At 35.1% G+C, this 26276-nt stretch overlaps 1 protein-coding gene across 3 annotated transcripts in view; it reads right to left on the bottom strand.

Moving 5' to 3' along the window:
• The window catches only part of PAX7 (paired box 7), a 162517-nt gene that overhangs the window by 72545 nt on the left and 63696 nt on the right, over positions 1-26276 (bottom strand). For all 3 annotated transcript variants that reach the window (XM_053690271.1, XM_053690270.1, XM_053690272.1), the window contains exon 5: positions 869-1068. In XM_053690271.1, coding sequence (XP_053546246.1) covers positions 869-1068 — 200 coding nt within the window. The remainder of the gene's footprint in view (positions 1-868; positions 1069-26276) is intronic.

Below are 26276 nucleotides of genomic sequence, written 5' to 3'. Positions count from 1 at the left end.
ATAGGCACATTCTACAAATACTCACTGGTTTATAGGCACTTTCTACAAATACTCATTGTTTGATAGGCACTTTCTACAAATGCTCATTTATTGATAGGCACTTTCTACAAATACTCATTGGTTGATAGGAACTTTCTACAAATGATCATTGGCTGAAAGGAACTTTCTACATATACTCATTGGCTGATAGGCACTTTCTACAAATGTAATATAAATAAATGATGAGAGACAGCTCCTTTTCAAACAGGGGCACAGGAAAGGGTTAGCCAAACCCCAATATCAATTTCAAAAAGGTAATTTTCCATTGTAACAACGACGTTTCGAACCTATACCAGGTTCTTAAACATGATTAAGAACCTGGTATAGGTTCGAAACGTCGTTGTTACAATGGACCCTGTAAGAAACTAATAAAGGTCTTTTAAAAATCTACTGGAGGCTGGAAAATTACCTTTTTGGAACTTTCTACAAATGCTCATTGGCTGATAGACACGATCTACCAATCCTAATTGAACATGACTAAAAATTGCTTATAAGCCAATGAACATTAGTAAGATGTGCACAACTAATATTGGTAAATTAGTTTACATTTATACTGCTTCAACTTCATATTTTTTTAATGCAAATAATATGTCAACAAATTAAAATGCTGCTCTTTTATATGGAAAATGTTGGAGTAAGTGTCCCTCTGTGCTATATTTCAGACTGAAATATGGGCAGACTTGATGAGCCTTTTGGTTGGCTCTTACTTTCCGTTAAAATCTCTGTTTCTATATTTCTTTTGTATTGAGTTGAGGAGGCTTAATTTGCCCCTGAGCCAGAATATGACAAACTGTAATAGATATCGAGCCATAAAGATTTGTATTCTCACCTGGACTCGAGCTTCAGTAAGCTTGGTCCTCTGTGCCAGTTCCTCTCGGGTGTATATATCTGGGTAGTGTGTCCTTTCAAAAGCTTTCTCCAGTTCCTCAAGCTGCTCTGCGGTGAAGGTTGTGCGACTGCGACGTTGTTTGCGTTTCAAAGGAAGGTCTGGCTCCGACTCTACATCTGATCCATCATCTAAACGGTTTCCTAGTAATAGGAAAAGTGATATAAATTTACTATAAGTGACAATACGTCATAGCTGGGGAAATGTGTATTTATCAACTGTCACTAATTGGGGGATTTGGAACCAGATGCCCAGTCAGTAAGTGAACACTTGTACAGCTTGTTCTATTGAGTTAGTACCTGTGCAGTAAGGAAATGACTAATGTAATAAGATACAAAGCATAGATAGATAAATAAATGATAGGCAGACAGATAAATAGATAGATAAACAGATAGATAGATAGATAAAATAGTTAGATACAGATATAGATGGTTTGATATGGACAATTAGATATAGATAGAGACAGACCGGCATACAAATAGACAGATATAGATAGCTAGATAGATAGATAGAGACAGATATAGCTAGATAGATATAGACAGATATAGACAGAGATAGACAGTCAGACAGAAAGACAGACAAAGATAGATAAATAGATAGATAGATACAGATATAGATAGTTTGATATGGACAATTAGACATAGATAGAGATAGACAGACATACAGATAGACAGATATAGATAGGTAGATAGATAGAGATATATATAGAGGCAGACAGACATACATTTAGATAGACAGATAAATAGATAGATAGATAGATATATATATAGCTAGATAGATATAGACAGATAGATATAGACAGAAATAGACAGTCAGACAGACAAAGATAGATAAATAGATAGATATATGTAGCTAGATAGATATAGACATATAGATATAGACAGAGATAGACAGACAGATAGATAGACGACAGATGAAACTTTCAATAATCACCCTAATATTCTTGCTGCCTAGGTCTAATTTTAGGCACAGCTGAACTGTTACTTTCCGTGCTACTGTATGTCACTATATAACACACATAGGATCAGTTACAGGGCTAGTAAATACAGTAGATTTGCATAATCAACAAATGCATGATAAAAAGACAATTCAATTGCACTTAGGGGGGTAGTTATCAAGCCGTCAACCTCAAATACGCTGGAATTCCGCAGCGTATTTGTGGCGAGGCTGATTCGCCTTAGTTATCAAAGGCTCGAGACCGGCAAAAGTAGAATTTTGTGACGTAAGCTTCGATCCGCCGGACTCAGTCCGACACAGATCGATTCTTACATCACTCCAGATGTTCCGCACACAAGTGCGGCACATTCTCACTACTTTTGCTAGCTATCAAAAAACTAGCAGGTACGCTCGGCACTTTTACGGCCCAGCGTACCTGGTTTTCAATCCGCCACCCCTGGAGGCGGCGGATCCCATAGGAATCAATGGGAGTCTGACCATAGCGAAAGTACAAGTTCGCTGCTGACAGACATCCCATTGATTTATATGGGAGCTGTCTACACCTAACACCCTAACATGTACCCCGAGTCTAAACACCACTAATCTGACCCCCCCTACACCGCCGCAACTAAATAAAGTTATTACCCCCTAAACCGCCGCTCCCGGAGCCCACCGCAAGCTACTCTATACATATTAACCCCTAAACCGCCGCTCCCGGAGCCCACCGCAACTATAATAAATGTATTAACCCCTAAACCGCCGCTCCCTGAACCCGCCGCAACCTATATTAAATGTATTAACCCCTAATCTGCCCCCCCTACACCGTCGCCACCTATAATAAATTTATTAACCCCTATCCTGCCCCCCACTACGCCGCCGCCACTGTAATAAAATTATTAACCCCTAAACCTAAGTCTAACCCTAACCCTAACGCCCCCTAACTTAAATATTAATTAAATACATCTAAATAAATTAACTCTTATTAACTAAATGAATCCTATTTAAAACTAAATACTTACCTTTAAAATAAACCCTAATATAGCTACAATATAAATAATAATTATATTCTAGCTATCTTAGGATTTATTTTTATTTTACAGGTACCTTTCAATTTATTTTAACCATGTACAATAGCTATTAAATAGTTATTAACTATTTAATAGCTTACCTAGCTAAAATAAAGAGAAATGTACCTGTGAAATAAATCCTAACCTAAGTTACAATTACACCTAACACTACACTATACTTTAATAAATTATTCCTATTTAAAAATAAATACTTACCTGTAAAATAAACCCTAAGATAGCTACAATGTAATTAATACTTATATTATAGCTATCTTAGGATTTATATTTAGTTTACAGGTAACTTTGTATTTATTTTAGCTAGTTAGAATAGTTATTAAATAGTTATTAACTATTTAATAACTACCTAGCTAAAAGAAATACAAAATTACCTGTAAAATAAATCCTAACTTAAGTTACAATTAAACCTAATACTACACTATCATTAAATTAATTAAATAAACTACCTACAAATAACTACAATGAAATACAATTACATAAACTAACTAAAGTACAAAAAATAAAAAAAGCTAAGTTACAAAAAATAAAAAATTAAGTTACAAACATGTTCAAAATATTACAACAATTTTAAGCTACTTACACCTAATCTAAGCCCCCTAATAAAATAACAAACCCCCCCAAATTAAAAAACCCTATTCTAAATTACATAAATTTCAAAGCTCTTTTACCTTACCAGCCCTTAAAAGGGCCATTTGTGGGGGCATGCCCCAAAAAGTTCAGCTCTTTTGCCTGTAAAAGAAAAATACAACCCCCCCCCCAACATTAAAACCCACCACCCACATACCCCTAATCTAACACAAACCCCCTTACAAAAACCTAACACTAATCCCCTGAAGATCATCCTACCTTGAGTCGTCTTCACTCAGCCGAGCCACCGATGGAACTGAAGAGGACATCCGGAGCGGAAGAAGTTAATCCTCCAAGCGGCGCTGAAGAAATCTTCCATCCGATGAAGTCATCATCCAGGCGGCGCTGAAGAAGTCTTCGATCCGGCCGATGTCATCTTCAAAGAGGCGCTGAAGAGGTCTTCTATCCGGGCGAAGTCATCTTCCAAGCCGGGTCTTGAATCTTCCTTCTGCCGACGCGGAACCACCTTCTTCACCGACGGACTACGACGAATGACGGCTCCTTTAAGGGACGTCATCCAAGATGGCGTCCCCTCAATTCCGATTGGCTGATAGGATTCTATCAGCCAATCGGAATTAAGGTAGGAAAAATCTGATTGGCTGATGGAATCAGCCAATCAGATTGAGCTCGCATTCTATTGGCTGTTCCGATCAGCCAATAGAATGCGAGCTCAATCTGATTCGCTGATTGGATCAGCCAATCGGATTGAACTTGAATCTGATTGGCTGATTCCATCAGCCAATCAGATTTTCCTACCTTAATTCCGATTGGCTGATAGAATCCTATCAGCCAATCGGAATTGAGGGGACGCCATCTTGGATGACGTCCCTTAAAGGAGCCGTCATTCGTCGTAGTCCGTCAGTGAAGAAGGTGGTTCCGCGTCGGCGGAAGGAAGATTCAAGACCCGGCTTGGAAGATGACTTCGCCCGGATAGAAGACCTCTTCAGCGCCTCTTTGAAGATGACATCGGCCGGATCGAAGACTTCTTCAGCGCCGCCTGGATGATGACTTCATCGGATGGAAGATTTCTTCAGCGCCGCTTGGAGGATTAACTTCTTCCGCTCCGGATGTCCTCTTCAGTTCCATCGGTGGCTCGGCTGAGTGAAGACGACTCAAGGTAGGATGATCTTCAGGGGATTAGTGTTAGGTTTTTGTAAGGGGGGTTTGTGTTAGATTAGGGGTATGTGGGTGGTGGGTTTTAATGTTGGGGGGGGGTTGTATTTTTCTTTTACAGGCAAAAGAGCTGAACTTTTTGGGGCATGCCCCCACAAATGGCCCTTTTAAGGGCTGGTAAGGTAAAAGAGCTTTGAAATTTATGTAATTTAGAATAGGGTAGGGATTTTTTTTATTTTGGGGGGCTTTGTTATTTTATTAGGGGGCTTAGATTAGGTGTAAGTAGCTTAAAATTGTTGTAATATTTTGAACATGTTTGTAACTTAATTTTTTATTTTTTGTAACTTAGCTTTTTTTATTTTTTGTACTTTAGTTAGTTTATGTAATTGTATTTCATTGTAGTTATTTGTAGGTAGTTTATTTAGTTAATTTAATGATAGTGTAGTATTAGGTTTAATTGTAACTTAGGTTAGGATTTATTTTACAGGTAATTTTGTATTTCTTTTAGCTAGGTAGTTATTAAATAGTTAATAACTATTTAATAACTATTCTAACTAGCTAAAATAAATACAAAGTTACCTGTAAAATAAATATAAATCCTAAGATAGCTATAATATAATTATTAATTATATTGTAGCTATCTTAGGGTTTATTTTACAGGTAAGTATTTAGTTTTAAATAGGAATAATTTATTAAAGTATAGTGTAGTGTTAGGTGTAATTGTAACTTAGGTTAGTTTTTATTTTACAGGTTAATTTCAGTTTATTTTAGCTAGGTAAGCTATTAAATAGTTAATAACTATTTAATAGTTATTGTACATGGTTAAAATAAATTGAAAGGTACCTGTAAAATAAATATAAATCCTAAGATAGCTAGAATATAATTATTATTTATATTGTAGCTATATTAGGGTTTATTTTATAAGTAAGTATTTAGTTTTAAATAGGATTCATTTAGTTAATAAGAGTTAATTTATTTAGATGTATTTAATTAATATTTAAGTTAGGGGGGCGTTAGGGTTAGGGTTAGACTTAGGTTTAGGGGTTAATCATTTTATTACAGTGGCGGCGGCGTAGTGGGGGGCAGGATAGGGGTTAATAAATTTATTATAGGTTGCGGCGGGTTCATGGAGCGGCGGTTTAGGGGTTAAACTATTTATTTAGTTGCGGAGAGGTGCGGGATCAGCAGGATAGGGGTTAATAATTTTATAATAGAGGGCGACGGTATAGGGGGGGCAGGATAGGGGTTACTAGGTATAATGTAGGTGGCAGCGGTGTCCGGGAGCGGCGGTTTAGGGGTTAATACATTTATAAGACTTGCGGCGGGGTCTAGGAGCGGCGGTTTAGGGGTTAATACATTTATAAGACTTGCGGCGGGGTCTAGGAGCGGCGGTTTAGGGGTTAGTAACTTTATTTAGTTGCGGGGGCCTCCGGGGGCGCCGGTATAGGGATAGAACAGTGTAGTTTAGTGTGAGTGCTTAGTGACAGGCTAGCAATAAAGCTGGGAAAAAGCCGAAGGGCAGCGAGATCGGATGAGTGATAACTCTCACAGTCCGCTGCTCATCGCCCCGCGGCTTTTTGACAGCTTTATTTGATAACTTAGGCGAACGTATTCAAGGTCCGCGGCGGCGAAGGTAGGCGAGCTTAGGCGGACGTATTGGGCCGGCGAAGCCAGAAAAGTAGACGGCTTGATAACTACCCCCCTTAGTCTGAACTTCAAATAAGTAGTAAATTTTTTCTGACAAATTTCAATATATGTTTCTTTCCACTCCTCCTGCATCATGTGACAGCCATCAGCCAATCACAAATGCATATAAGTATAGCCTGTGAATTCTTGCACACACTCAGTAGGAGTTGGTGACTCAGAAACTGTAAATATAAAAAGACTGTGCACATTTTGTTAATGGAAGTAAATTGGATGATTGTTTAGAATTGCTGCTCTATCTGAATCATGAAAGTTTAATGTTGACTTGAGTGTCCCTTTAAGCAACATAACAGAATAGCTACAGTATATAGACACAGAGAAAAAGGAACAGAAAAAGAAAACTTAAATAGACATGAATTCCAAAGCTGTTCTGATCCTGATAGTTCAGGAAATTAGAAAACAAAACAAAACAAACAAAACAACAAACTTAAAATGTACTTATATTACACATTTTACTTTGCTCTCATGTTACTCTTTTTGAAGAGAATACTTAGGTAGGTATGGTGCACAAATCTGGAGCATTGTAGGCAGGATCTTTGCAAGAGTGCTTTAAAAATGAGTTATATACTTTTGAGAACTATATAGCAAGTCTTTGCAAACTGTAAATCATTGTTATAAGCTTTCTTGCATCATTTCTGCCATGTAGTGCTCTGACACTTATACACTATCTACCTAGGTATGCTGGAAAGGTTTTGCTTTTTTTAATTGCATACTCTGTCTCAGTGATGAAAATATATTTTTGGATATCAAGTCCATGTAAACTGATGTGACACAAACAAATAACACACTTAAAGCCATTTTTTCTTTTTTTTTTTTTCATTAAAGAGAAAGATTATTCTGATTTGTTATCAAATACATGGGCAGAATCACAGATTAAAGGGACATAAAACCCCACGTTTCTTTCATGATTCAGATAGAACTTACAGTTTATAACAAATTTCTAATATACTTCTGTTATCAAATTATCTTTGTTTTGTTGTTATTCTTTGTTGAAAAGCATCAGGAGTGCTCATGTGTCTACAGCCCTATACGGCATACAATTTTACAAAAAAAAAACTTTCCAATCTACTTCTCTGGATTTACCTTTTCTCTTGTTATCCTTGGTGGAAACATAGCTCTTTTTCGTACTGAAGTAGGTTAATTATCTTGAACAGTACTATATTACAGCAGTGTTTGCAACAGTGCAACAATGTTTGCAACAATGTTGTTATACATGTAGGGCTCAAGACAAGTGCATATTCTTGAGCATACATCAGTATGCTCTCATAGAAAGGCGCTACGTTTAATAAAGTAGACAAGAAAATAAAGAGGTACATTTCCTATCAGAAGTACACCGGAAAATAGTTTTCTTTATTATGCACCATATCTGTTGAATTTGGACTTCCATGTCAAATAAAAATATACTGTTATAGAAAAACCTGAATGAATAAAAAATTAAACTGTAAATCATTATAGCCCCGGTTATATCAATTCTTCCATACTATCAAATTTTGATAACATTTTTAAATTGAAAAATATATATATTATTAGTCATATATGTATCTGATCCCACTGTTTGTGCATTATATGTTTTTAAGATGGCTTTCAAATCGTAGATAAGAAATAACTGGATAGTCTATGAGAATTACTAAATAAACAAGTGATCAAATTTAAGCAGCTGTCAACTAGTTTGAACCTGATGCCGATGTGCTGTCTGACAGCAGCAATAAGACAAAATCACATGATTCTGCTTTCTCAGAGTGGTATCTCCTGACTACCAGACTGCTCTTGAGTCTTGGAGCTAAATTAATCAATAGGATTAGGGAGAATCCATCCATTCTTAGCAAGACCTTGAGTCTGTGCGTGAACACAAGCACCGGACAAAGATCCATCAACCTCTTCCAGCAGTATCAAGAGCTCTTAGCCTTAGTAGATGTGAAAGCGCATGAATTATAGTCTTATTCCCCGAGTTACATGTCCTGTGATCCTTAACAGAATAAGCAGTAATCAAATAATGAAAAGGATATAATTAACCTAATACAAAGCTGCAGATGATGGGAATACAAGAACAGGAGAATAATTTAGCACTAGGGTCACCGATTATATTAGATAATTCCAACATGGAGATCTATCTGTCTGTCTATCTGTCTGTCTGTCTATCTGTCTTGTCTGTAATTCTCTGCCTGTCAGCAGAAGTAATTATCATGTTATATCTATCTATCTATCTATCTATCTATCTATCTATCTATCTATCTATCTATCTACAGTATCTATCTACAGTATCTATCATATATCTGTTAATAATAATCTCTGTCTGTCAGTTTGTTTGTCTATCTGTCTACTTGTATGTCTCTCACTTTCTCTAGGTGTGGAAGAGATCAGTGCTGGTGTATATGGAAATAATGATAAAAGGCTCATTTGTAATAGGGCTACATTATAATAAGATATTAATCAAACATCAAAAATACCAACCCAGAGATGTAAAGATAAATGGAGAAAAGAAAAATATGCATCTCTCTATACTGCAGTAAAGCTCAATCCCTTACCTCTCTCTCTACACGCTTATATACTGTAGAACAGATTCAATCTTCTCACTCAGACACACAGACACCGACACACACACATATATAAATATATATATACACACACATCACACTGCCCTATGTACAGCAGGACAGACACACACCTGTACTCTTAACTGTATACAGTATACTAAATGACTGACACACTCCAAGCCTTTCTTCATGTGTATATATATATATATATATATATATATATATATATATATATATATATACCCCTAGCATTTATTTGTACACAAATGTGCAATAGGACAGATATACACCTGCTTTATCACATATACTGCAATCCAGGCACATGCATAGACTTTTTTTTTTTTTTACACACATACTGCAGAGCGGATATACTCCTAGCCTCTCTCAATGTAAACATATACAGCATACATTTGGAAAAAATATCCGGCTTCTCTCTCTGTATACATATACACTGTGGTCTGTGGGACAAGCAGAGATACCCTCTTGTTCTTTCTGCATACACATATACAGCAGAACAGTAACATACCTGTCCTCTCTGCCCATAATCTTAAGGAAATACCATTACATAGGTTTTAATGACAGTTTTAGTTTATGCAAACATTTATTTACAGTAATATAATTATCCTAATGTATGTTTAGTTGAAACAAAGTATGAGATTGTCATTGGATTGCCTGAAATATATATATTATGATCTCTGATTCATTATGTGCATAGATCTGGTAGGAAAATGGCAAATGAGGCTTGACATATTGTTCTGATATACAATATTTAGACAACCTGCGTTCCTTCCCCCATTCTGTTTTTACATGACCTCTACTTCACTTTGCCAAAACAGAATAAATACAAATATCAGGATTCCCAGCTGTTACTTTCCTTAAAGGTTTCACACAGTTCTTATGTGAGGTGGAGCAGAAGAGTAAAATATCAAGACCCAACGCACAGAGTGCCTAAACTCAGAAACAGCTGGGAACAGATTGCAAAGTCTCAACTCTAAGAGGATCAGTTTGGTGGCTAATAAATATATCTATACAGTCTGAAGGCTTGATGAAAAACATAAGTGAAATAAAAAAAATCCCTCACCCTCCACTCCCCAATAAATCCATAATACAAAGTATTCGGTGCCGTTCTAAAGCCCCCTCCTCAGTTGTATTACAGTTTAACATAGTTTAGAATCCATAGTGTGTAGCAATAGAAAGAAAATGAATCCAGTAATAGTTTATATGCATTTTAATCAAGCAATTCGGCCAAAGCAGAATGACACTCTGGGTCTGCTAAGTGCCCTTGAATACCAAACAGACTGAGGAGCAGAGTTTGGAAAATGAGAAAGTCATTTACAGCTCAGCTGGAGATCGCCAAGCTCTGCACAGCAATATTTAGAGGGGCTTCCAAGACTATTCTGTAGCTTTTTTTTTATTCTGTACTGAACTAGCCAACTGTGACATAAGAAACATAGATCCCAGAATATAGATTTAACCCTTTGGTTGCCAGGGAGAGCTGCAGTGCATTACACAGCATTGTTTTCAATCCCTGTCTGGCAGACAAAAGGTTAATATCTTCCATTCTGACCAGTATTTTATCACTTCAGGGTCAGAATAGTATCACAGATTAATAAAAATCACTTGACCAAGACTTAACCATTCTGAAATGAAGTTTCACAGTTAGCAATACCGTGCACAGACAATGAGAAATAAAAATGTACAAGAATACATTCTTAAGAAGATTTTCATCATTTTGATATTTTTTATGCTTTCAATATTTTTTAAATAGTAAACTATGTAAGGTTCTCATAAAAAGTATACAAATGTTTATGCCTTTACGTGAACCCACTGTGAATTCAAAGTAGATTCTTTTTTTTATTTAATGTCATGTATTTTGACTGCATCTTTGAATTTAGAAATATTGATCAGTCTTTATCCCAGACATCTTGTGCTGAGACACAAGAAATATGGAATAATGTTTTTTTTTCCTTGTGGAGGGGAGTTTAATTTAAAATGGTTGATTAAATCAAGAATTCTGTAGCCACCAATCAGCAAGCCCTACCCAGGGTGCTGAACCAAAAATCGGCCGGCTCCTAAGCCTGCATTCCTACTATTTCAAATAAAGATACCAAGAGAATGAAGAAAAATTGACAATAGGAGTAAATAAGAAAGTTGCTTAAAATTGTCTGCTCTGTCTGAATCATGAAAAAAAGGGCTTCGTATCCCTTTAAGATTACTGATAATGTAATTTAAAATTTTGACAAATGATTCTATTATGTTTAACTTTTTTTCAATGGAAGGTAATACAGTTTTTGGTAAAATTATTTCCCCACCTCTTGCTGTATTTGCTTTCTCTCCTTTCAGTCACCCCCTTATTGTCTCTCTCTCTCTGTTTCCCTTTTTCCCTATATTTCATGCTTTCCCTCCCTCTTAATCTCCCCATCAGGTCGGAATTCAGCAAGGTCTATTTCAATATCACTCTAACCTCAGACATGCAGTCACAATTTACTCCCTGTGCAATTCATTCCTGATTTTAGGTGTGTAAAATCCCTCAAAAAGTTTGGTTATAAACTATTCTAATTTAGGAACATAATCCTGCAAATGTTATATTTAATTCCTTTCCAACTAAAACAAAAATATTGCTGTAAGGACCACAAACACACAGTTTGCAAAGGTACCAGAACAACATAAGTGTAAAATGATTAATATCTTCGTCCCCTACCACTACCATGTGCAGCTGGCGTAGATTAAGTGCTCACTATACTTTCATGTTTACTACACAAGTGCTCAGTACATAGAAGATGTTTGTGTCACAGTAATTGTGACATCAGTTGCTAGGTTGTGACACCAAGGGGCAGCATTGAGTCATCATATGAGGCAGGGATTAGTGATTCAATGTGATTAGGAAAGCCCATTAATGTTATAATTTGCTATTTCCTTTCATTCACTTTTTTTTATTGTGGTCCCAAAGTTGTGCAATTATTTCCCCTCTTGTTAAAAAAAATGCCACTTTCACATATCATACTAAATCCACCTGTCCTTATCGACAACCAACAGAATTTTTCTTACTGCATTCTTGCTATCTCCTATGTCTATCCAATCCATTACATCTATGTTTAGTGTATATCTATAAGCATATCTTTGGTATTTACATTTATCAATTTAAAGGGACATGATAACCTAATGTTAAAGCACTTGAAAGTGATGCAGCATAGCTGTAAAAATCTGACTAAACCATATCATCTAAGCATCTCTATGTAAAAAGGAAGATATTTTACCTCAAAATTTCCCAAGTATTCACACCCCACTGTAAAAAGACTTTAAGCAGCCAATTAGGATGCTAGTCCCGGGACTTGCCAGGGATTGTGCTTTGCTCACAATGTCAGCACAATTTCAGTGAACTTTCATGAGATCACAGCAAAGCAAAAAAATAAATATGTTTCTGTTATTTTTTCCAACTTGCGGCTGGACAGCAGCTGAAGTAGAACTGTTCATATAGCACTTACTCTGGTGAGCTGAATACATTTTGAGGTAAAATATCTTCCCTTTTTACATAGAGATGTTCAGGTGATATTTTCATGTCAGCTTTTTATAGTTATACTTAATCAGTTTCAAGTGATTTAGCATATGAGTATTATGTCCCTTTAAAGGGAAATATAAGTAAATATTATGCAATACAAAGTACACTAAAAAGTTCCTAAACCCTTTTATTAAAGATTGTCTGTGTGCATTAGCCGAAACAGGTGCTGATTTGTGCACACTTAATGTGAACGTGCTTGTCTGTCAATAAACCCCATGAATGAGAGCATAGTTACCAATCAGTCGCAGTGGCAAGTACTGGTGGCCCAATCAGCAGCAGCAGTCATGTAGCTTGAAACTACTGCTACTGATTGGCTCAATGTGCTCAACCAGATATAAAACACTTGCCAGTAATGTTAAAGCAAATTTCCTGTTCTCATATTTCTGCTTGCAACTTTATTTGCAAAGTACAATCAATACCATCAGCTTGCAGTTCTCTAGAAATATCACAGTAACAAGTCAGTTTGATACTTTACATGAAATCCCAAAAATCAATGCCTCCCAACATTTGTGGCTGGCTATATGGGTCTTGTGAGGTTGTGGGGGCCTAGTCATTGTTTTATAGGTGATGTTAGGTCAGGAGGGGCAAGGTTGTAGGTAGATAGTGGGCAGGATAATGGGCGTGTATGTGCACTGGGTGTGCAGGACTGGGCGTGGCTAAGGGAAATCCTGCAAATCAGATTATATGGCTGTCACAGCAGGACAGAAGGACAGAGCTCAGAATCCGGGATTGTCCCTTACAATCAGTTGGTCTGAAAAATCTCACCAGCTATCAAAACAGATTGATTGCCAGGCAGGACTGCATTATATTATTATTACCTTATTTGTAAAACACCAAAAGACTCTGCAGCTCTAATACAATATTATACAATGTGCGGCAGCCTCCTCTAGAAGACAGGTGGGTTAATATCTTCCCTTTTGCTAATGATGTTATAAACTGGTATTTGCCTAGCACCTGCCAGTACCCCAAAGAACTGGCACTTGTTGCGGGGTGGTTGTCAGTATATTTGAAACCCAAAAAGTGCTTTCTAAACAATTTATTATGGGAAACATTATAAGATACAGGTAAAGCATGCATAAGTAATTGATCCAAACTAAGAAACATAAACATATGTAATCATAATAGTGTGATTATACCATTAAAATAACAGAGCATTGGAAGTTAAAAATACAACTAAATAAAGCAAACTATAACTGACAATTCTTTCTTTTAGAACTAATATCAAACTATAGTACACTATTCTGTGTGATAGACAAGCCATTTATTTAAAGGGAAATGTAACACTTTGAGATTATAATATAAAATGTTTAATTATGTGCAGTGAAAAAAAATGAAATATTAGTTATTTATTGTGTCCCCTTTTCCAGGAATTTAATTCTAAAAACAGGTGGATTTTTCCAGATACCATGACAATTGGAAGTGCACAATGCAGACTTCACAAGCCTAACCCTGACACATTCTACCTGTCCCTACATTATTCTACATTCTCTCTCTAATTAACCCCACCCATTGAGATAAGAGACTTTTCTTAGACTGAAAAACAATGTAAAATGTGTAATATAATGGTTAAAGGGACACTCAAGTCAAAATTAAACTTTCATGATTCAGATAGAGCAACAATTTTAAACAACTTTTCAATTTACTTTCATTGATAAATTAAGTCTTTTTAAATTTACACTTTTTGAGTCACCAGCTCCTACTGAGCATGTGCAAGAATTCACAGAATATACATATATGCATTTCTGATTGGCTGATGGCTGTCACATGATACAGGAGGAGTGGAAATAGACTTAACTTTGAAATTTGTCAGAAAAAAAATCTACAACTAATTTGAAGTTCAGACTAAATGCTGTTGCATTGTCTTGTTATCATGCATTTGTTATTTATGTAAATCTACTGTATTTACTGCTCCTTTCATTACTAATAAATATTATGAATATATACAAAAATATGTTTTATGTCTATGTCTATGACTTCTTTGATTATGTAACAAAAGTATTAGACAAGGGTGGAGCAGTTGATGTAGCATATCTAGATTTCAGCAAAGCATTTGACACCGTCCCACACAATAAACTAATTCACAAACTGTATCTCATTGGTCTAGATTCAAAAATTGTGAACTGGGTGGAATGCTGGCTTAAGGACAGAAAACAAAGTGTAAATGGAGTTCATTCAGCAGAGGGGGCTGTTACTAGTGGTGTTCCTCAGGGGTCAGTTCTGGGGCCTGTTTTGTTTAACATGTTTATCTGCGATATCAGCAAAGGGCTACAGGGGAAAGTATGTCTCTTTGCAGATGATACAAAAATTTGTAACAGAGTGGATGTTCCAGGGGGGGTAGACAAAATGAGAAGTGATATACAACAATTGGAGGATTGGACAAACAACTGGGATCTAAAGTTTAACACAGCAAAGTGTAAAATAATGCATTTAGGGAAGAAAAATCCAAATGTTAATTACAGACTCAATGACACTTTACTGACTGTTACAGATGAGGAACAGGACTTGGGAATTATTATTGCAGATGATTTAAAACTTAGTAAACAATGTAGTAATGCAGCGAGTAAGGCTAGCAGAATGCTTGGATGTATTGGTAGAGGTATTTGCAGCAGAAATAGTAAGGTTCTTATGCCACTTTATAGATCATTAGTTAGGCCTCATCTTGAGTATTGTGTGCAGTTCTGGAGGCCATATCTTCAGAAGGATATTAACAAACTTGAATCTGTGCAAAGGAGGGCTACCAAAATGGTACATGGTCTAAAAAATAAAACTTACAAGGATAGGCTCAATGACCTAAATATGTATAGCTTAGAGGATAGAAGGGAAAGAGGTGATATGATAGCAACTTTCAAGTACATTAAAGGGTTTAGTAAAACTGAGGCTGTGGGTATTTTACATAAAATGGAAAATTCAAGAACAAGGGGTCATGAGTTCAAGCTAAAGGGTAGTAGATTCAGGAGTAATTTGAGGAAGCACTTATTTACAGAAAGAGTGATTGATTTATGGAATAAACTTCCTCAAGAGGTAGTAGCAACAAACACTGTGGGGGACTTTAAAAATGCATGGGACAAGCATAAGGCTATCCTACATAATAACTAATGCATGGGACAAGCATAAGGCTATCCTATGAACTAGATAAGTTTATACTGTTAGGTAAGGTCGGGCAGACTTGCTGGGCCTATGGCTCTTATCTGCCGTCAATATCTATGTTTCTATGTTTCTATTTAACTTGCAATATAGAGAATGCTTCTCCTGCCTGCAGGATTTGGGTTGGACTCGGAGCATGTTTATATTCCGATGAGAAAAAGTGTAAACAAGATAGCTAAAAAAAAGGAAAAAAAATCTAAATAACAAGAAGCTAAGGAATGAAACATAAATGGTCAGGGAAGAGGGAGGCTTTTCTGAAGCATGTCAGATGCTGTGAGATACTGTTCATTGTCTCACCTTGCATAAAACTCTGAAGGGTTTTGTGACCGATCTATAGAGCTGCCAAAGGCTGCACCTTAGGAGGCCAAACACTCTGAATGTCTCAGTGACAGCCCCATGTGATATCAATAAACTGCGACATGTGAACTCTGCCTCACTGCTCCTACGGAAGGTGCCAGCTGAATATTAATACCCCTGACTATCAATAGTAAGCAGGGGACTGGAGGTGGGTGTAGGAGGAATAAGGGTTATCTGAGCAGAACTTTGACAAAGTATGGGAGACAATGTAAGGAAGTTCTCTCTGCTAACTATAAAACGTGTTTATAAAATAGTCAATACAAAAATTGTTATTGTATAAAAAGATAGATAACGTCTTTACTATCCATTCCCCAACTTTGCACAACCAACATTGTTATATTAATATACTTTATAACCTTTAAACCTCTAAACCTCTTCCTGTTTCTAAGCCACTACAGACAGTCTTTTATCACATTTTTTATTTAGCTTTTCACAACAGGAGACTGCTAGTTCATGTGGGCCATATCAATAGCATTGTGCTCACGCCTGTGGGTTGTGCACAACACAGCACTAACTGGCTTAAATGCAAGTCCATAGATAATAAATAAAAAGTCGTGATCAGGGGGCTGTCAGGAGAGGATTAGATACAAGGTAATCACATAGATAAAAAAAAGTGTATTCATATAACCATGTTTTCTGGGCAAAACTGGGGAATGGGTAATAAAGGGATTATCTATCTTTTTAAACAATAACAATGTTTGAGTTGACTGTCCCTTTAAGAATAACTTGTCACCAAGGCATATGATCTGCCTTTGGTAATTGATGAACGATTAGTTACATAGAAGAAGGTTTGTCACTTAGTATTATCAGTTTATTTTGCTGTATAACTAATTTGGGATTAAAGAGATATGAAGCCCAAACATTTTCTTTTGTGATTCGGACTGAGAATATTATATAAAAAAAGTTTCCAATTTACATCTATTATCAAATTAGCTTTGTTCCCATGATATTCTTTGTTGAAGAGACACCTAGGTAATCATCTGGAGCACTACATGATAGGAAATAGTGCTGCCCTCTAGTGCTCTTGCAAAACTGCTGTCATATAGTGCTCCAGAAATAGACCGGCTCCTAAGTCCCTGCTTTTCAACAAATGATACCAAGAGAACAAAGAAATATTGATAACAGAAGTAAATTAGAAAGTTATTTAAAATGCATTCTCTATCCTGAATCAAGAAAGAAGAACTTTGGGTTTTATATTCCTTTAATCACATTTACGCTTATACTTTGTAGACTCAGATGTGAAAAAAGTCAACTCAAATCCTTCTACCATCTCAAATTAAAAATATAAAATATATAAGTGGTTTATAAACTCGCCAGTATCAGACTTGAGGAATGACTCATAATAAGTATTGAAGTATTGAGAATAGAAACCACTTAAACATGACGCAAAACAGAGCAATGCAAAATGTGCGGACATTAAATAATAGGACAAACAATTAAAGGGGCCAAAAAAAATCATATTTTTGTATTTGCCCCATCAAAACGTGGATATATTAAAATGTATCAGACAATATAGTTTTGATTGTTTTCTTAATCAGCCAGTAAACAATTAATGATTAATTAACCTATGATTAAGCGCTAAAAAGAGTGTGAAACGCGTCAGGGGTAACTGCCTCACATGCCTGCACCAAGATGTTTGCTTTTTTTTACCTTTGAAATAAATGCTAAGTTTTATGATTTACCCCTGGAGTGCTCTGGACTTTTCTTGTCTAAAGTAAACAATTGATCCCTAGGAAACAGTCAAGGATATTAAAATGATAAGAAAACCACATTTTTTCTTTAACGATTCAGATAGCGCATGTGATTTTAAACTTCTTTTGAATGTACTTCTATTGTCAAATGTTCTTTGTTTTCTTGGTACCTTTTGTTGAAAAGAATGGAGGTAAGCTTAGGAGCCGGCCCGTTTCTGGATCACTCGATGGCAGCAGTTTTGGAAGAATGTTATCAATAAGCAAGAGCACAAGATGCAGCACTATTTCCTTCCATGTAGTGCCAACCTAGGTATCTCTTCAACACAGAATATCATGGTAACGAAGCTAATTTGATAATATAGGTAAATTGGAATTTTTTTAAAAATGGTTTACTCTGTCTGAATCGCAAAATAAATGTTTGGGGATTCACATCCCTTTAACGTCTTATTTATTTTAATACCAGTTTAACAGCTTTTACCTGGTTGAATGTAACTCGTATCATTGCTGTTCTTTTACAGTTATATTTTAGATTAATGTCCCTTTAAACCAATTTGCAAATTTATTTAAAATTTAAATAAATGTTAATTTATTTATTTTTAACCCACAAAACTCTAAACAGTGGTGATAGGTTACCCGGTCAATTAAATATATTTAAGGACTACATGAAAGTCAAAATTAAACTATCACTTTTCAGACAGAACATGCAATTTACTTTGTTAACTTGATATACTTTGTTGAAAAGCTTGGGCAGGGTCAGGAGCAGCACTACTGGAAGCAGATGGTGATTGGTGGCTACACACATATGCCTCTTTTCATTGGTTCACCAGATATGTTCAGCTAGCTCCCAGTAGTTTAATGCATTAGTGCAATAATAAAATAATATATCAAATTAGAGTATTTTTTTGTTGCACTTTAATATATTTTATATGGTATATTGATCCCCCAATTAAAGGTATGATAAGAACCCCATAAAACAGTCCCTTGGACGTCAATTGGTATACAGAACCGAGGTCAATTCTTTGTAGCCTATGTTTCTATAATACCAAAATGATTTATGGGTTTAATGAACCTCTTAGATAACTTTATTTTCAGTATTTTTCATTGACAGAGAAGACATATAGTGCAAGCAGAGTAGATGCATAATGGGAGGAGTTGTCCCTTAAGGGATGTCCCTTAATTATGTGTCCCTGTCAAAGCTAAAAACAATACTTAGTTTTACCCCCTGCTTATGTCTGTCCTCTTCCCTCTGCAAGTTTTGGAGAGAATTCTTAAACTAAGGGCTGACACCACAGGAATTAAGGAATAGTGGCTCTTAGCTTTTTTTTTCTAACAATTCTTGGACTCCTGCAGGGGCAAATTGAAAACCCCTGGGAGGGGCGCGCTAGCAAGCCAAGCATCAATATGGGGTCTCATTAAAGCGCAACTACACCTCTTTGTGTCCTTATTCCATCCTGGCTTGTTGTGTAAAAAAAAAAAAAAAAAAAAAAAAAAAAAAAGAAAAAATACAGAATACAAAACTCAAACACATTTTTTTTTACCAGTCTTAGTCTATCCTAAATATTATTTAGACTGCTAAAGACACGTGCACTCCCCTGAGGCGCTAAGAGCCATCCTAGGATTACTCTTCAGCAAATAATAGCAAGAGACCAAAGAAAATTTGATAATTGAATTAAATTGGAAAGTTGTTTAACATTGTATGCTCTATCTTGACCATGAAAGTTTAATTGTGACTTTAATGTCCCTTTAAGGCACAGAAATATATATATATTTTTTGGGGGGAATCTTGGGTATTTCACTATTTTATTAGCATTATAGTTCATATAATGTGACAGAACCCCGATGTTGATATATGACAAATTTAACTTGTTGCAGTTATCTGATTTTTCATTTTATAATGTGATTTTACTGATCTATTGTGTGATATGGTGTACAAACCTCAAATAGTGTGTCACATCATCTCATACCATGATTTTACAGCTATGCTATATTATTTTATATGGTACTAAAATGCATTTAAAACATGTTATAGAAGCTATGAAGTGTTGAAGCCCTCAGTAGAATACTAAGTTAGTGTCAGCAAATCTCACAGGTGCTAAATATGTTAGACTAGTTTATTACCTGTTTTCTCTATACTCTTTCATTTGTCAGCCTCTGACTTATGGTCTGTGTATGAATACAGGTTGAATAACTGCTTTGTGTATGTCAAATGATATTGTACCGAGCTGCCAACTGTATGTGGGATTACATGGTATATGACTGTTCTCACCATGTAGGGGGCATGTTGGAAAAATCTTGTTGGGGGCATTTAGTTATGTTTTTGGCTCTTGCCCCATATCTGTTTGAAACTTTGTTTTTTAAATGTGTAATACTTATTTTATTTTTGTATTCTTAATTAAATGCACACGCCCTAAATAAACCAATGTTTCCTTACCAGGCTGCAGAACCATATCTATCCTCGCCAATACAGGTGTGGGGTGGGCATCGTTTTACCAGCCAATGAGTATCCATACAAAGTGCACGGCAGATTTTGGTTTATTAATGTAAATTTAGCATTTAAACAGCTTTTGTATTTCTGCATAACAATTTTAAGGCAGAAACAAATTATATAAAATGATGTGTGTGAGTGTGTATGTGTGTGAGTGTGTATGTGTGATTGTGTGATTGTGTATGTGTATGTGGGAGTGTGTATGTGTGATTGTGTGTGAGTGTGTTTGAGTGTGTGTGTGTGTGAGTGAGTGTGTGTGAGTGTGTGTGGGTATGTGTGTGTGAGTGTGTATGTGTGTGTGAGTATGAGTATGTGTGTGTGTGTGAGTGTGTGTGTGTGTGAGTGTGTATGTGTGTGTGAGTATGAGTGTGTATGTGTGTGTGTGTGTGAGTGTGTGTGTGTGTGAGTGCGTATGTGTGTGTGTGTGTCTGAGTGTGTGTTCGACAAATGCTTTATATCTAATGAAAATATAAAACATACTGAATATATTTTTAAATATTTAAACTTGTAAACTATAACTAAAATAGTTAAACAAAATGTTGCATTATCTCAATTCATTTTACAGTAACACTCAGCATCTTAATTTGTAAAAAGTTATGATTGCACTGAGAAAAATGAGGGAGATATTCTATTCCAGTAGTGAACATTATTCACCTGCTATAGACAGACAGTGGTTGCTGGTTTGTGATATAATAAATAAATAAAATATTTAGAGGGCGTAATAAATACATCAGGTTATGCCTCTCTGGCCTAAACTAACATATATTCTTTATCTCTTGTCTCTCAGCTAGTATTGATTGCAAGCTCTGTAGGTGCAGATATAAAATACATACAGTTTCTATATAAGCCTTTTCCTGTGCAAATAATTTCCAGCGGCTACAATGGCTGTCTACAAAATGCATTTAATATGAAAATCACCTATAGTCATTTAATAATTTACTTTACTTTGCTGTATAAGCAATATATTTTTATTTGAAGAGAAAGAATGAAATTATGAGCTTTTCAAAGGAATTCTCCATTTTGTGAATTGAATCTGCCAATCAGATATATATGTTTCACAAATTGAAATAAATGAATTTTCCTAACCTATGTAATAAGGTAGCTTCTCTTAGCTACAAATAAATGTGTATATTTCTTCCCAGAGAGTCCAAGGCTATCAATCTCTCCAGCCTTTACACCTTCTGCAGACAGTTTGGGGCACTACAGAATCCAGGCCAAGCGACCAGCACACACTGGAAGGTAGTGGAAAAAAATGGTACAAATTTCTGATTTGTAACACTCTGGGAATGTGTTTATCGTCATTGTTTAAGTGCAAATGTATAAATACGACAAAGCGAAGATTTCAGGCTGAGGCTGATGAAAAGCAGAAAATAAGAAATTTTCTGGCCATAAGTGGCGTAGGCTAATGGTGATTTTTGAGGCATTGGAGCATGGAAGTTACTTAACTAAGTGATTAGTGTGAAACTGGGCAAGTGGCTTATTTCTTAATTACTGTTACACATTGTGTCAACTCACTCCCAGACACTCTCAGTCACCAAATTAGCCAAGACATAAAAGAAGCCTGGCTTGATCTAAGACATGCGCTTGATGGCCAAGTTTGGGACACTGGGCTGCTAAGGGCATAACACTACTTGTCCCAGTGTTCTTAGGACTTAAAGGGACATTCAATATATGCAGATTTATATATGCATTGTATATGTCAGCAATTAAGCAATGCATTGCAAATGCAACACATACAAATACATTTGTATAAACATGTAGAGCTGTCATTTTGTTAGCAAAAATGACCCTTTGCAACCTGGGGACACACTCCTTCAAATCCCTGTTTATCTTATTTAATTTGCAGTGGCCAATTAGAGGCAAACACACATGAGGTTCTGCATTGATTAAGCAAGCACTGTGTTGAATGTTGTGTTGTCAGGGTTATGTCTTGTGGCGGTAAAAAAAAAAGCAACATTTTCAGAATTAAATTACTGGAAAGCTGGAAACACAGGCAAAATAAATAATGAAAGTACTCCCAACTTTTTAACATTTTATAGTGAATTACATTTTGAGGTTTGAAGGACATGAACGTCAAAATTAATAAGTTCCCAGTAGTGCAATGTTGCTCTGTTGCTGACTATGGGGCATATTTATTAAGTCCTGTATGGAGGCTCGCCGGAAATAGGAAGTTATGAAACAGCAGTCTAAAGACCGCTGATCCATAACTTGTCCACCTGCTCTGAGGCCGCGAACAGAAATTAACCCGATCGAATACGATTGGGTTGATTGACACCCCCTGCTACGCTCCACTTGTAATCGGGCCATAGTTGTGTGTAAGCAATATTGCAATGATATAATGCTCTTAAAACATTAGATTTTTTTTTTTTTGCACTTTTACATCCGGTTAATGTCAATGAGGAGGAATCAAAATACACTTATATTATTTATTAACGTTCATCTTAATATTAGCTAATATTCAACACAAACCCAATTATTTCCTGCTTTATAAGCATTTGGGATATCTGAAATTATAAAAAACAATCTGAAAGCAAAAAGTGAATAATAAAAAAAGCTAAAGGCAAAATGTAGATCTACATTGGAAAATTCCTGTTTTTAATATATGCTTTTTATTTTCCATGAATGCTAGACTGGATAATTGCAGTGTTGAGCATAGAAAAAGAGGGTTGTTTTGCTATTTTTTTCTGTTTCCAAAAAACTCCCTCCTCCTAGTCAGCTGGCTGCTTTCCCAAACTCAGGTTAACTACAGAGGGGTAGTCACCATGTTTGAAGGCAGTGAGACATTATACGCCTGGAGTACTGGACCAATTCCAGTTTATATGTGAAAGAAACAAAGTAGAAGGTTTGATTTAGTTACAATGTGTAAATTGCAAACAAATGAACACTATTTCTATCTCCCAGGGTTTCCATCTCTCAGCCCATCCCCTCTAAACAAACATCTGTTGAGATTTTCCTGCACCTCCACCTTCTGTAGATCGTTATAGAGGCATCATCTCAAACGCCGAAATGGTAAAATATGTATGCTGGATTTTGGAACTCATATAGTTAATTCAGTGCAAAGGGCAAAACAGAAGCATTCATACCATAAAGGGACACTAAACCCATATTTTTTTCTTTTACGATTCAAATAGAGCTTGCAATTTTAAGCAACTTTCTAATTTACTCCTATTATCATTTTTTTTCATTCTCTTGATACCTTTATTTAAAAAAAACCCAGGAATGTAAGCTTTGGAGTTGGCCCATGTTTTGTTCAGCACCCTGGATAGCACTTGCTGATTGGTGGTTACATTTAGCCACCAATCAGCAAGCACTACCCAGGTGCTGAACCTAAAATGGGCCGGGTCATAAGCTTACATTCCTGCTTTTTCAAATAAAGATACCAAGAGGACGAAGAAAAATTGATAATAGGAGTAAATTAGAAAGTTGCTTAAAACTGCATGCTCTGTCTGAATCATGAAATAAAACATTTTTTGTTGAGTATCCCTTTAACAGTAACATATTATAGAATTTGCCTGTTTACAGGCATGCAATAAATTAGCGCTCCACTTGTATTACATTGTTTACTAATAGCTCTTTTACCCTTTATTTTGGCATCTAAAATAGATGATTTTGCCTATGGTATCCCAACCTATACTGAAAGTTTCTATGCTACTGACAAGCTATGTAGAAGAAATGACACTCCCATTGGGGTCTAGAAGTGATAAGCAATAAAGTGTTAATTTGCTATTGTTCTCTCTTAAGTATTGAGCTTCTTATACAAACAAACATAAGATAAGGAAGCATGTGTGTGCATAGAAAGTGATAACATAATGAGATCTGATTTTACCTGCAAGTTTAACACATTTTAATGGGTTGTGGTTTCAAAGAACAAACCAATTATTTCAAATACACACATAAACCTAAATAATCAATTCTTAATAAATGTTATATTCTGCGGCTGTTATAACAAGTAATTTGAAATACATTAAGGGAAAAACCATTTTACAGTAGACTGTACCTTCAATTATACAAAAAAAATAATTAAATCTACTACGTTGATGTCAACTCCATATCAACATAACTTGCAATTTCAATATAAAAGTGACTTCAGATTGCTATTGAAAATGGCATCTAATCATACTCCTCAAACTCAAGGGTAGGCAACAAGTATTTTGTACTAGTTTAAATATAAACATATTTTACATAATAGTTCTTTATGTGCATCATAGAATACTTTTGCTCACCACACTCCCTAAAATGATGATTGATGTTTAAAATATTCAGTTATCTTTACTGTAATTTTCTTAGTGACATTTTTAAAGGGACAGTAAACACCTAGAAATTACAAGGCATTTGAGCAAATCCAGCTTGAGTCTACAGACAACAAATTTAGTCACAGAGGTGCAATTGAGCAACCTACTTCACTATTACTTTATTGTAATTTATTATCACATTGTGCAGAAAAAAACAGACATAGATAGACAGATAGATGATAGGTGATAGATATATTGATATACATATGATAGATATATAGATAGATAGATAGATAGATAGATAGATAGATAGATAGGTAGAAAGATAGATAGATGAATGAATGATAGATAGATAGATTGATTGATTGATTGATTGATAGACATATAGATAGATTGATATATATATATATATATATATATATATATATAGATAGATAGATAGATAGATAGATAGATAGATAGATAGATAGATAGATGAATATAAATATAGATAGATATAAATATAGATAGATAGATACATGATAGATGTTAGATAGATAGATAGATGATAGAGAGATAGATAGAAAGATAGTTAGATAGATTAGATAGACAAATAGATAAATAATTTCAATAGTGGATTATATTCTTAAATAATAATAAAAAATAACAATATTTCTAACCCCTGTACATTTATATCTCTAAACCAATTGTAATCATGACGTGGGAATTGTATGCTTGTAGAAACTGTCAGAAACCAATCAGAATGCAGATGCCCTTAGCACACAAGCAGCAGGATGCCTTACGCACACCGTGTCTCTATTCTCCCTAATGCATGTATGTAACCCACCGGCGCAGCTTGCGTGATCACACAACAACTCGATCAGAATCACAAATCATCTGTTTGATCCACAAGCAACAATAAAGATGCCAACATTTACACTAAAATCTTAAAACATTGTAGCTATGATTTTAATGGCAAATATGAACCAGACTGTCCTTCTAATTTCCTGATTTTGTTCTTTAAACGCCCAGCCTTAATTAATCCTTAGGTATTATTTTATTTTATTTATCCCTAAATCTATGAAGGCAATTTTATCTAATACTATTTTTGTTAAATAAATTGTCTTGATTTTTATTTATTTATCTGTTTATTTATGTATTTTAAATGTTAGAATTCATATTATTTTTTTTAACTGATCTGCAATTGAAATGTTCCATTTGTCTATTTTATTACTGCATTTTATTTTTATATGGAGGCCCATTTTTGTTTTTTAAATTATAATATATTTTTAAGCTACACTAGAAAATCTCTGTAATAAAGGGGTGTTTCAAATATTTTATGTCTAATGGTATAGTTTGCTGTTATATGCAGAATATGTTGGTGCATTTGGTAATTCGATATATTCTATGTCTTTTGTATAGAAAAAATATTTTTTTTATTTAATAAACTAACATTTATTCATGCTACTGAATATAATTCTTTGGTAGCATTTTAATTTAATTTTGTTAGAAAAAAATAATATATTTTAGGACTATAATTACTTACTAAAATAGCCTGAAACTTCTGGTTTAGCTCAATTTAAATTATCATCAGTCTACTTAAAAATTTTCTTAGAACGTCAATAAAAAACAAATTAAATTATTTTATCTTTGATCCAAACCCTATGAACCATAAGTCTTATCACAAGGAAACATCATCCGCTAGCCATGATTCAACTCATATGTCATTTTAAAGGGAGATCAGACATTTTTTATTTGTATTTATAAAAAGAAAACATTTTAAAATATGCTGTAATTTGTAACAAATGATATCCTGTGTTTAATTTTTTTTATTTTTTATTTGTTTTATCTTCTCTGCCCTCAGTAAAAAAAAAAATCAGTTCCTGCACTTCCATTTGTCTTGTG

Source organism: Bombina bombina, chromosome 8 (assembly GCF_027579735.1).
Source record: "Bombina bombina isolate aBomBom1 chromosome 8, aBomBom1.pri, whole genome shotgun sequence".
NCBI classification, from domain to species: Eukaryota; Metazoa; Chordata; class Amphibia; order Anura; family Bombinatoridae; genus Bombina; species Bombina bombina.
The sequence above is the reverse complement of the archived record's forward strand: the minus strand, read 5'-3'. Positions and strand labels throughout refer to the sequence as shown.